Genomic DNA, 13,500 nt, shown 5'->3' on the forward strand with positions numbered 1-13,500 from the left:
GTGAGCCGGTGTTCTGCCGGGTATTAGGTGCTCCGCTTTCCGTACCGCCTGGGGCGGTTCTTCCGTCCTTCAGTTTACATAAGCCCACCATAAGTCGCCTCATATATCAGGTGTCCAATCTGCGCTTGAGGTCGGTATCCCCTCCCCAACCGTCCACGACTCTCAGCTTCTCGGGGAAAGGAACCTCAAATTTCCGCGTCGCGTTCGCAAAGGCAGTTGCTCGTTGCGTCCATTCATTCTCATTGTCTCTTGCCGACCGGTTGACTTTCCGTCTCGGATGCATTTCCTGTTACCTATTATCTAGGGTTTTGATTTTGTCGCGAAAGCACTAGTACTTTTCTCCCTGATTGCGACGGCGTCTATTCACAATGGACGACCCAGCGACCCGTGTCCCCGGGCAGTTGGTAGGCCAATCTACTGATCCAAGTCGCAATGCAATGTTACGGGCCAAATGTCTAACCTGCATTTCGATTCCCACAGTTGCCGCATATGCACCTGGTGTCGCGACACCGGTTCCCGTTGATGCATATGATGCCCACCGACACCGTGGTCGAATACCTCCTCGGCGCACCGAAGATTGTACGGGAGGCGCAGCCGATGCATTGGACCTTCCTGGATGGACCTCAAGATGGGACTGTCATGCTCGCCTGGCAGCCCTTGAATCATTTGGGAACGAACTTCGCCAGCGATGGTTACGTGTGGGCCGATGTTGAACAGGCGTTTACCTTCGAAGCCCGCGGTTACGTAGGTAGACCCGATCTCTAATGACTTGCTGCCCCGGTGGCCAGGATAATGACTGACATGAGAGCGCATCAGTTGGTCGAGATGTGGCTGCACCGCAGTGGCTACCATCCGCCAAACGAGACAATGGCGATCCATTGTCGCAGACGCTACCGGTTGCTACCTTCGAAGAACCCGAACCCAAACATGCCCCCGCCCGACCCGTCATTATGGATCGTTCACTACTCACGAGCACCTCCTACCGAGCATATTCCGGCCAACAGAATCCATGTGCTCCCTCAAGTCCAGAGCATGCTCGGCCAACGTCGCTTCTTGCAAAGCCAAGGCCAGTTGGCCCGCAAAGACTTTATGCTGCACGACCGCAATAACTGGCCGACGATCAATTTCCCCCCACAGGTTGCCCCGCAGGGTTTCGCACAAGTTCCACCAGCATATCCGAGTGCCATGGTCGGGCGTCAACCGTTCTATCCTCAGCCTGGTTCAGGTGTGCCCGCTCCGGCAGGAGGAGCCCCGGCCAAGGCGCCCCGTGGACATCGCGCTTCGTCGGCTGCAGTGAATGCCGCCACTGCCGACTTCGCTCTCGAGGACGAGGATGTTTCCACAGGCGATATGATGGATCTTCTTACCCCACGGGAAGTGAGTAAGATGAGATATCAACAACACCATGAATGGATGGAAGAGATCTTTGCTTCACCGTACGCCATCAGCCAGATTACCCCCGTCTCTCTTGGGTTGGGTCGCAAAGGGGAGTTGGAGTCGTTGACGGCGGGCTTCTTCGATGCGCCTTCCGGACCTACTAGTGGAGAATCTAAAGATGCGGCCGATCCGGCCCAGGCTACCAAGATGGAGCCTGCCAAGGCCGAGGAGTTTGCCGACCGTGTTGCGAAGAAGGTGGCAGATATGACTGCCGAGATTGAGAAGCTGAAGAAGCGGCATGCGCGCCGGATGGAGAAGTTTAACCGTACCTCATTGCTTAAAGATGCGGAACTCCGACTCCGGGAAGCGGCGGCTGATCCGAACGCCACAGGGACTGAACTCTGGAGACTGGAAGGCCGCATTGAGATCCCCGCTGAAGGCGACGAGACTCAAACACCGCCTGCTTCCGACCCTAAGGCTAAGTACAAGGTGGATGACGTGGTTAGGGAGCTCGAAACCTCGTGGAACAAGCAGATTGTGCCCGAGCCTAAGGTTTCTTGTGTCCAAAAAGGCGGCTTGTTAGAAAAGATTGAACCCGAACAGAAGCTAGAAGCCCCCGCAGATGACGATATCGACATGGAGCACGCAGATAGCCTTCTTCTCAACCAGTTTGGTTCTCCACCTCCCTCCGGCCCCGTTCAAGGAGGTGCACCTACCGCTCCAGAAATAGCCGCCACGGCAAGTGTACCAGGTGTCTCCGGAGTCCCTGGTGTCAATGCTGCTGCACCGCTGCAGACAACAGCTGCCGTTGCCCAACAGAGTGTGACGATGCCCGGTATGGATGTTGAGATGGACCTGGGCAATGCTCCGTCCGCGAATACCGCCGCAGGTGAAACTGGGGATTGGGTAATGGTCAACGATGAGAAGAAGGACCACGGCGACAAGCCTGCCGTTGGCGATGCCCCTCTCCATGGAATTGAAACGCCAGGCAGTGGATTACAGGGGCTGACGCCTGGAAACACAGGGGGGGACAATGGTCTAGACGGGGCCAACTTTGACTTTACTAATATGGACAGTGCGGGCGATGCACTGGCGGCCTATACGGAGCAGAACGAAGTCCTCGATCTCCCGGACCTGGAAAACTCGGCGTTCGGGGACGCATTCCACGCGTCCGATAATGAAAACACCCACCATCATGATGCAGATGACATGGCTTAGAGCATAGTGTGGGTCTCGTGTGATTTGGTTATGCAGGGATACTACTGTGGTGTTGTGGTTTACGATTTACTCGGCGCTGGCTCTGTTTTGCTTAATATCCAAAAAGGATGAGAGAGATGTAAAATAAGACTTGGAATTGCATCATCTACGATGGTTATTCAATTGCTCCCTAATTTAGACCAGATATCTGGCCACTGCAGTCAACAATTCACCCGGATTGAAGTTGACGAACTGTACCTAAGCCGCAACAGGGGTACTAATACAAAAGCACTAAGAACGACGGGAGACGGGCTATCCTAGTACTAAGAGGATGATCTATTAAACTAGGAAAGAAGAAGCTATGGAAGACGCCTTTGAATACAGATATCCTGGTTCTGCCAACACAGCATCTCCCCTTTTGAACTATTTCTGGTATATAACCAGGACTCGGTTATACAATTGAGCGGGTCAATGTCATTCTTTGTATATACACCGACTGGATACTGGAGCGAGTTCTCCGATATGCACCTCTATATAAGGACTTTACACTCGTCGTCAGACTCGTGCCCTCCATATGGGCTAGTGCTGCTCCTATTCTGAGAGGGCATGTCCAGGTCTACGTACATTTTCTTGAGTATGTCGATCTGTTCTTATTTATCGACCAACGCTTTGCGTGTCTTTTCCAACGACTTAGAAATCGGGAAGATAGTTGTTACGTCAAAGGGTCGACCGACACGGTCACCAAATGCCTGGAATTGTTGGTCTAAATCCGCCGGCTCCTTGTTTCCATCGGGCAGAGTAGTAGGCGCGCCTCGAAGACCTGATCACCGTTGTGTATTAGATGCGTCGATAAGTTGTAGGGTTTTACACGTCACTGGATTCCAGTTTGGTGAGGAGTCCAGTTGTCAGGCAAGTGAAATCCTTCCATCTCGTCCCCCCAAAACGTGTCGCAGTCAGGCATTCCGAATACTGTCGACAAGTTGTTGCGTGTGTCCAGAGACCCAGTTTTGCCCATATCTTGCGTCTTGAGCACACCCAGTAGTAGTATGTTGTACTGTCTAAGAGCACCAGAGGCCTGTGTGGCATGAAGGTTATATTGGATTGCTTCATGATCTAAATGATTGCTGTAACGTAGTGGAATAGACTGCGGTACACAGACCGATAGAGACCGAGGCCATCTATAAATAACTGGCATGGTAGAGATAGGGCATTTTGGGTGCAAGTTGCCATAAGCTCTTGGAGCCCATATTTCCGTAGCTGTAGTTTGCCACAGAGGGGCGATGTATTACCGCCAGCGGCTTACTGCTTCAAACTCACTATCTAGAGGACCAAGATGATCGAGAATCAGACAGATCATGCATCCTTTGCCAGAGCATGGTCCGCAGGGTTGCTTAATTCCACTGCCTCCGTTTGTCTCAAAACGATTAATGATTGTATAGTACCCAAATACAGTCTCTCTTAGGGCTTTTCCCTAGGCGCCGGCAGCGTGGTGGCATGCTATTTGGATTCGTGGTTGGAATCCGTGGCTGGACTTGTGAAACTTAATGGCACAGAGCGTATCTTTCCAACGCACCTGATACCCGATTGACGTGCACTCAGATCACCTGTACCATATAGGAATTACGGTTGTCAGCTGTCTCCAGTGCACGCAGCACCTGTAGATACCCAGCTGGGTATGATGTTTTTGCGAAATCTCTTTGAGATGTATACTGCTAACTACCGGTATTTTTTGGTAGCCAGTATACCGGAAGAAAGAAAGGTATCAGGGCCTATGATTCTCAGATGGAATTGGCCATATTTCCACTGAGGTCCAGTGCGCAGACCCGGGTGAATACAAAAATATGCTGTGTTGCCAATATAGGTACCTTCTACCAGGGTATGATGTAGCTCTCTTCCTTCACGGATATCAATTCCAATTTTTCTGATAGACAAGATCAGGGTCCCCCGGGTATCCTTAGAGTCAGGATCACTGCCCTCCCTGCAAGCACAGGGAGGATAATGACACTATACTTTTTGAAAACGCGGCCTCTTTTTACTTCTAACTTTGTTGTGAGATGTGCTTCGACATGGACCTCAGCCCAGACCTTTTCACCGTTGGCCGTCACTGCGAAGAAAAGCTCAAGCAGTACAAACTCCGTGCTCACAAATCCTTCGGAGATACTTTGGATTGGTACCGGCGCATGGTAAGGACAACAGTGTACCATCCATTGGAGGCGTCTTTGGATATGTCATGGTTTCTTGTGAGCCGTCCATTGATGTGTATACGATCAGGTAGAGCTCTTCATTTGGCTGTCTATGGTACGAATTGGGTGCTTGCAGAATATGTTAGTATATCCCTACACCGAGGACAAACCACCGGCTTTGGCGAATGCCTTCCTGACTGAACACTCATTGCCTCTGCCACGCGCAATCCAATTTGCACAGGCCCCGCTGTAGAGCGCTGTGCCATTGAAGGAAGGGGGCATATTACCGATGATTTATCCTATGACGCATAGCATATGGATAGATATGTGTGCCTTTCGTCTTTAACGGACTGCTAGGATCTACTCCCAGACTCAGTGAGTATGCGTATGTAGCTCGAAGGTTGATGCATATTCGCTTAGTAACCTCCATATCTTGCACTACTCTCCCTGGATTCTCTTGACATTGCAGTGAACTAAAAGTATCACTGCGGATTGTCATCTTCAGGAGTTCGCGGTGTACGTGCTTCCTCCACGGCAATCAGCACAAGATATCAGACAACCGCGCTGGCCAGTCAGCTGAGTTCTAGATTCCTGGGTGGTTTTCTCGCATCTATAGTCATACTTGGGTCTTGCTCAGGCTCAGCCATTGGCCCTGAGTCAACGGGCCGTTTCGCTGGGCTAGAGCCTGGAATGAAGTGACGAATAATACCAGGGCAAGCTTCACGCTTGAGCATTTCCGAATTATGCTCAGGGTGTATAAGAATAGGTGTAGTAGCTGTAGGACGTCCCTTCGCGGCAGTTCAATATCGAACCTCTCCACTCCGGCGCAAACATGATGTGGCTGAATCCTTCGTGCTAGTTTCTGACAAACGATCATAGCGTAATGAACTCGATATATTCGCGGAACCTTCGTTCACCCAGTATTCCTCTAGGTTGACAACATAGGTATCCTTCAACAGGACCTCGCATAGGTTCGGGCCATTCAGCGAACACACGCTCATCGTTGAGAAATGTGTTTACCTCAGGTAAACCGAAAACCGTCGATAGAACTATGTTGCATCCAGAGGCCTCCCTTCGCCCAGTTCTTATGTCTGGTGCAGACACAATAACAGTACGTCGAACGGTCTAACGGGACCAGAGGACTGTTTGTGTCTGGCGCTGGCTGAATCCCCTATCTGGGGCTTTTTTGCCAATCCTTGGGTCGCCGGTTGCCTTGTGATCAGCAACTCGTATATCAAACACATCCAAGGCGCATATCGTGCCCACTGCTTATCCAATGTTTTGCGGCACGCGCCCCTATTCCCGCGGCTCGTCGCCCACTACAATTACAAGCCTCATCTTGCCGCTTGTTCTCTTAGGCAGATCCCTGCTGTCTATCTAGAGGGTAGTATCCAACCCTCCTATCCTCTCAAGTTCCAAAAGCGGGATATACATAGTCGAGTGTTTTGTCCAGGACGTTTTCAGAACATAGTTTTCCAATGTAAAGAAACCCAGCCGAGAGTGTAGATGGATTCCATGGAGCTGGAGAATGACAGACGAGTTGGATCAGTGATTATCATTTGCGTAAGCATCCTGTTGACCAGAGTGCCTTGCAGAAGCAGATTCCGGTGCCTGCCCCGGAAAAACTCATAGACCTTCTCGACTACACTGCGTGATCCTCAAGGGCCTACAAAATTCCATTCCCCGCTGCTCCTGGCATCATATGGGTAGAAGTCGATATCGAAGTGAGTGTCGTGGCCGATTGCAAGATCCAGGAGACTCTGCTGGTATTGGTTGGGGATTTCGAATAACCCTCAGGTTACCGTTGACATCCCCTGCAAGTGCTTTATTTCGGCACTGTCGTCAGTCATAAGAGCCAGATTGTATAAGTCGTGGCCCGCATGGATACTTGTGTGAGTTTACAGGTATATACCCTGATAACCAACCACTGGGTTCCTTGTGAAGTAGCGAACTCGCTGAAGCCCGAGCAGCCGAGGGCGGATTGTATGAGATAAAAGAAATTGTTTTCGGGTAGTCTGCCAGCCTGGCTGTAGGTCCTGGCAACCTCGTAGGGCCCAGTTTGGCACTCCAGCGTGGGCTGCTGCACGTTGCCAGCCCTGGTGGTGTCTTGGAAGTTCGTCTCAGTTCGCTGACCTGCTCTCTTGTACTTCTGCAACTTTGGACGAAGTACTGACCGTAAACAGGTACGGATGTTATGTGTGGAGCAGCCGCTGCATAAAGCCAACCTATACACCCGCTCTGCCTCTTCTCTGGTTTTACCCCTTTGATTTGTTAATAAAACTTTCTGGTGATAGCAAAATATGACCTGTACATACATCAACAGTTTGCGAATGGGGTAGGTCTCAGCACAACAGGGGCATGGTGGCCTGTTTCCCTTGGATGGCCTTGGGATTCATCAATGCGGGAAGACCGAAGACCAATGCACCACGTTGCAATGCCCGTCCCATTGTGCAACGTCCTATCTTGATGATCCTGGACGATATCAATCCGCTTGGTCGTCTTGTCGACAGCAACCACCAATTGGCCGTGCGGCGTGCCCTTCAATTGAGGTTGCAGCTGCACGATAGGGTCGATCGTCAGGGTATAATACGGTTCTGGCACGGGTTATGATAGAGTAACGAGTTCAATAAGCCGTAAGACTTACGACGCGGTGGCTTATTAGCTATACACGTAGAGCAAGGCTTGATTTATCACGAGCTTCTTTTTCTTATCGTTTTGGCTTGTTGGATTGAAGCCATCTGTTCATGTAAAGGAAGATATTGGAGAACATGTTAAGGTTTGTTTTAACCAGGGTTCCCTTGAAGAGGTAGGGTTTCCAAGATGTCAGTGATTGAATCAAGCCTATGAAAGAAGCATAGAAGCGCAGGCAACTACTAGTATTATAGGTGAGTATAGACACGTGACGATAGATAAAGGGCTTGACTGGTGCATGATTGTCGCCATCGTTACTTTGTTCGACCACGAATAGCGACGCACGGAGCCTGTACGCCAGGCGAATATCCAGTTTGGATCTAACTTCGGACAGGCGTTCTTCGAATGCGAGTTTAGCCAGGTAGCGATATTGTCAATATCGATCGTGGTGCCCACGAGAGCTGTTAGTGGCTCAAGTTCTAGGAACAAGCGGAGGAGGGATCAAAGTCAAGACGGCAGACATCTGCGAGCACACACATATATGTCAGTCAACAGAATTGACGCAACCCTTGGCCAGTCCACGCGTATCTGTCCTTGTAAAACTCATTTGGGTCTCTTGGGATGCGCTCCATCGTCGTAAACCAGAGGCTACACCAGCCCTCCCGCTCTGTATAATCGAAGCCGTATTCATCTGCGGCCAGTGATACGCCCAAGATTGTCACAGTGTGATGTGCATTGACATCGCTGATTCTTGGACTGGCATGCTATCTTTAGCCAGTTTACAGACCTTGAGAGCACCACTGACATGGTAGCTGTCGTTGTGAGTAGATTTGTATCGTGCTTTGGCTCTCTCAAAGTCTCCGACCACCCGCTTTCAACCGCCCGGTTTATGTTTACAGGGTTTGATGAAATCCCTTGTCTTCGGCAGGTTTGCCCACGTACTATATGCAGGAGGCCAGATCCATGTGGACCAGCTGTCGGTCTATAGTAGTACTGTGGTACATGCTGCGCAGCCAGCCCGAGTTGGATCCTTTCCGGAGCATGTTGACGATGGCCATATAGATCAGCCACTCGTTGAGTCCCTTCTTGGCAGGGATAGTTCACGGTTTGTGAATCTGCCACCAATTCATTAGACTCAAGCGGGAATAGAGCTCCAGCTTGTAGCACCCCAAGAATGATACCTTCATTGGACGAGAGCCGTACACGATACACGTTTCTTGACTGGCTAGGTGTATAAGAGATGCTTCCCGGAATGCAGTGATGGACTCCCCTTCGTCTCATCTAGGCCTGTGGGCTTTTATGTGTAACTTTTCCGGTATATGTATTCCGTTTATTGGTTATGGTATACGAAAGCCAATGGTGTCTTGGATGGAGGGCGCAGAAGACTTCTTGCAGGATGGCAGAGGTATACAAGCAAATATGGGGTGAAAGATTGACAGTGTGTTGATGAGATTTTACGTGGACGAAGCCACTGATCAACGACGAGATCGCGTTTGCAGCTCGAGAGGTTAGTAGAAGCTAGATGGGAGAAAGATAGGAGACGAAATATACCCCTTCTTATACCCATCCAAAAGTAAGAAGTCACAATATCATTCAAGCCAATTTCGCAATAGAGTGACAGCACACGGCCGATAGAGAATGCATCCACATATTCCATTCCCTACCAACATTCACGGCGGGAATATATGACATACTAAGCATTCCCATTATCTAGACAAAGTTAACGTATAGATCAAAGTCAACATAAGATTCCCGTCATATCGAACATTCCATTCCCCCGATCGAGGAATGTGATCTGGTCTACTAGTTAGTAGGTACAAACTATCCGACGTTTGAACCCTAATCACCACGTCGATTTGTGCTCTTCATCCTGCATCTTTATCGACTCTGTGTAATCACAAGCCCAGGGAATATTTACTCGGGGTAAATAATCCATACTGAGGTCTAATTACCTCGACAAGATGAGTGTAGTCCCTATCCTCATTCTCATCGGCACTTGATTAACCGGGACACCCGACCATCTTGGCGTCTATCTCTCAATGACCATCTATAACTGTCCTTGTGAGTGAGAATATATTTTTGTAAGTGTATACAATGTCTCAATTTACTACCCCTAATAGATATTTATATATTTATACATTTATTAACCCGAGGATCCCCGAAACAGACCGAGTGAAGAGCAATGAATGATATAAAGTTTCACCACCTTACATCCTCAACCCTAACCCCAATTTCAAAAACACAACAAACTAAAAACAAATCTATTAATAACTCCAACCAACAGAAAGCAAAGCAAGAAAGAGAAAAGAGAACCCCTCTTCATCGACGGCCCCCCTTTCCTATTGCGTCTTTTGTTTGTTACAGATCTCAACGAATTCCCTGGTTTCAGGAGTGTGCGTGGACCAATCTGCTTGCATCGGGGACGAAGCAACCATGGTTCGCAGTGGAGGGTTGGCGGCAGGACACTGGCGGATGTTGTTTGGGGGATTGGAGTGATTACTAGTAATTACATTTCTTTTAGAATTGGAAATTAGAAATTGGGATTGGCGTTGTGGCTTTGGATTTTCATTACTTTTTTTTTTTTTTTTTTTGCTTATTTCTGTTTGTATCCTGGGTGATTGATTCCCGGTGGGCTTGAGGGAACTGGAACTAGTGACTACAAGTCTGAGACACAAGGTTCTAGATTTAATTGAAAAAAAAGTGTGGTTTTGAATAGTTTCTTTCCGTTGATCCACTTCATCCTTCGAACTGAGGAACTGGAACTGTGAACTCCTACTTACACCGGGATTCCATGGAATAAGTTGACTGACCCAAGTGAACCAACTGAATAACCCTGGCTCAAAAAATGTAACACCGATCCCTTTTCCTTGCCGATTCCTCTAAAAGTATTTTTTTTGGTTGTGTTTTATGGTGAAATATTTACCAAAGAGAAAATTGCCCATCAGGATTGGTAGGTGTAGGCCTTTCCACTGGCGCTCAGGTCGCTGCCCTCCAGCAGGAAGCCATCGGCACACATGTAGTAGGCATAGCGACCGATGCCGCTCTGCGAGTCGAGCCAGGGGACCACCTCGTTCAGGAAGTCGGTGGATTCCTGGGTGCCCGCGCCGGCCGTCATGGCGCTGTTGAGTGCGAACTCCGTGACCCAGGTTTCCTCGAGGTTGTACTGGGAGGCGAGCTCCTGGGCCTCCTGGACGAAGATCTTGAATTCGTCGGCCGAGGCGCCGTACCAGTGCACGGCGAGCACGCTCATGCCGCAGTCGCTGCAGGCGTCGAGGAACTGGCGCATCCAGCCGAGACCCATGTCGTTGCCGCCGCCGTTGGTCACGGCAGGCGTCACCAGCTTGGCCTTGCCGCTGTAGGGCGTGATGTATTTGGCGTAGGACTCGGCGGCCTCGGAGGGGGTCATGGCGGCCTGGGAGCTCTGGTCGGGCTCGTTGAAGCCCATGATGTAGTTGCAGCCGCTGCCGAGCAGAGTCTGGATGGTCGTGAACCACTCGCCGAACATCTTGCTGCCCCAGAGCATGGGGACGAACTCAACGTTCGAAGGCAGCGTGCCCGAGGCGACCATGTTCCAGTCGTAGGCCCAGGAGATGGCGCCGTTGTTGCTCAGGGTCTCGACGGTCGAGGCGTCGTTGTAGGCGGCACCGCGCTTGCTGGAGGAGCGCTTCGTGACGTGCACATGGGAGTGCTTGTGGGCGTGGGGGGCGGCCACGGCACTGGAGACGAGGAGGCCGGCGGCGATGAGCTTGGTGAAGGAGACCATGATGATGGGGCTTTTTGTTCTGTATTTTTCTCTCAACTGCGTAATGCGGGTGCAACCAGAGAAGACCGGTTCTCTAGATAAAGAAGGTCGGGTGAAGCAAAGACAGTGGCGCTTGATTGGGAATCAAGCGGGACTTCTCAAAGGAATGACAGATTGACCGTGCACGGCACAGGGCAATACCAGATAAGGAGTGTGGGAGAGAGAGAGAGAGAGAGAGAAGTGAGAGAATGAGAGACGGAGGAAGGAGAGGAGAAGGAAGAGAAAGCAGGAGGTGAGGGGGAGGAAGTAAAAAGGGTTATTATATACTAGGGCATCCCTCCTGCCCTAGTTTGGTGGTCGAGTGGAAAAAGTATCCCTCGTGGATGTTTGGATTTGGAACTATACTCTTTTATGTCTAGCTGGGTTCATGGCAGTCTTGGAGAATTATTATAATTATTATTATTATCATCATCATAATAATAATAATAATAATTCTGTTCCTGTGCCTGAGTGGCAGCTCCTCCCGGAACCACGGATGCCTCGCCAGCGGCACCGAATGAGCTTTAGGGCAGCCCTCCGAATCACCATGATAATTCCTTTTCAATTACCTGCGTGAGATCAACAGGACTGCGCAGTACCAGGGACTGGTCACATTGGCATATCTGTCCTGGGAAATTAAAATCTCCTATCGTCGCTCCTCTCTTCTTCCCCTAGATCAAGGACGTCCGTCGCACAGTCGGAATGTCGACAGCCAGTCAAGAGGTCCCGCAAATCCGATCCGAGATGCAGGTACCAACACACTCTCCCACTTGTCGGTGTGGAAGAGAAAGTGATGGAGTGTACTGAAATGTACATGGACCATGCAGGACACTAAAGAGGCGCTACACTAGTTCAAGCCCACTCCACCGGGGATCCATTGGCAGTCCAGACCTGGTCCACCGGGTAATCGTCATGACGGCTGTTCCGATCCCTCGTATTGTTGACACATCAGATTCTCCGGAAGATGTATCGAATATTGAAAAACCCATGCAGCAGACGGAGGACAAAGGAATGATCCAAGTCCGGGGGTGTTCCCTCTCTGTCACCAAAGGAATCGAGATGGATCGGCCCTGCCAGAAAATCTGGCGAGCGTCCAGATCGGCCACCGGGAACGAGTTAAGCATCAGCCGGGGTCAAGACTAACGGGACTTAAAGTCCAATCAGCCGTTTTCTAGCGCCCGTCGGCCACCACATCTGAAACGAAGGCGAACGAACTCCCTCGTCACAGGTGACGTGTGCCACAAGCCATCGCAATAGATTGATCGCGCTGCCGGTCCTATTTTTGGGCTCGTCGACGGATGGACGCCAAATACGGTCTATATAGCCCCTATGTTTAGGCACCGATGTTGTCCCTCTGCTTGTTCCTTCTCGTTCTTTCTTCTCCTCGGGTGCCATGGATCAAACGCCCCCCTGAGGGTCTTCCCTCGTCCGGTATTAGCGGCTGTCAACCATAACCTAGGCCCCAGCCTATCAATCCAGTGGCCCACGTCTCAACTTGGCCGCCCAAAGTCAATCTATGCCAATGACAACCGCCCCAACCCACCATGGCGCTCTGCAGTCATCCACATATGGAGACGCACATGCTCTGGCCAGTGGCGAGAACATTCAGAGATTTCTTGTCGAACGGACTTTCCAATGGAACCAGTGCGTGGTGAAGCAGACGAGGAATGTTCGCCGAGGCGTCTCTTACCCATTTGGTGAGGCACCGTTGCGTCATCCATCCTTGCGTGGACTGACTTGGGCCTCCCACGTCAACCGTCGACATGGTCCTGCCCGTGCGGAGATTAATTCTCGGTTGCAGACGGTTTTCCCCGTCGGCGTTCTAATCACTGACAGAATCTCATGCATGGATCAGTTCATTATTGGGACTAGTATTGCAACCGACCCTGGGCTGAGTAAACCCTCGGCCCTCAGGCTGCGATGCGATACTTGACAATTGAATCATGACCCCCTCCCTGCAAGGTACACGAGGGCTTCCCTCATCTAGCCAATCATGGTTCACTCCGGATACACTCCGCCGACAGAATGTCCCAAGAACATTCGGGAATTTAGCGAGGGAGAGCGTTGCTGCATCCTCTCTTTGCTGGGCGGAAGGTAGCCGAGCATGGATGTGGTGGCGGCCATACCATCCATCCGTATATCGGATTGAACACATGACCGACCATCTACAAATATCAGTATGCCCTAGAACCAGCATGGACACAAGTAATACACGTCACAGAAAAGAGCAATCGTAGAAAGAAAAGAAGGAAATGGAAAATATATACGCATAGATCCAGAAACACAGTGGTATCACAACTCATGAAATGCATAGAATACAACATCGCGCTC

General features: G+C 50.5%; 2 protein-coding genes across 2 annotated transcripts; one reads left to right on the plus strand and one right to left on the minus strand.

The window, feature by feature from the left end:
- Positions 1–368: 368 nt before the first annotated feature.
- ABOM_001014 (uncharacterized protein) lies at positions 369–2,595 on the plus strand (the record flags this gene model as incomplete). Its single annotated transcript, XM_022528144.1, has 3 exons — positions 369–404; positions 481–744; positions 817–2,595. The coding sequence occupies 3 exons, from the start codon at positions 369–371 to the stop codon at positions 2,593–2,595; spliced, it is 2,079 nt and encodes a 692-aa protein (XP_022394282.1).
- A 7,734-nt stretch (positions 2,596–10,329) lies between these two features.
- Positions 10,330–11,151, minus strand: ABOM_001015 (glycoside hydrolase family 128 protein; the record flags this gene model as incomplete). Its single annotated transcript, XM_022528145.1, has 1 exon — positions 10,330–11,151. One exon carries the CDS (start codon positions 11,149–11,151, stop codon positions 10,330–10,332), a length of 822 nt encoding a protein of 273 aa, XP_022394131.1.
- Positions 11,152–13,500: the final 2,349 nt, after the last annotated feature.

This window comes from Aspergillus bombycis, assembly GCF_001792695.1.
Source record: "Aspergillus bombycis strain NRRL26010 chromosome Unknown contig00003, whole genome shotgun sequence".
Lineage (NCBI taxonomy): Eukaryota > Fungi > Ascomycota > Eurotiomycetes > Eurotiales > Aspergillaceae > Aspergillus > Aspergillus bombycis.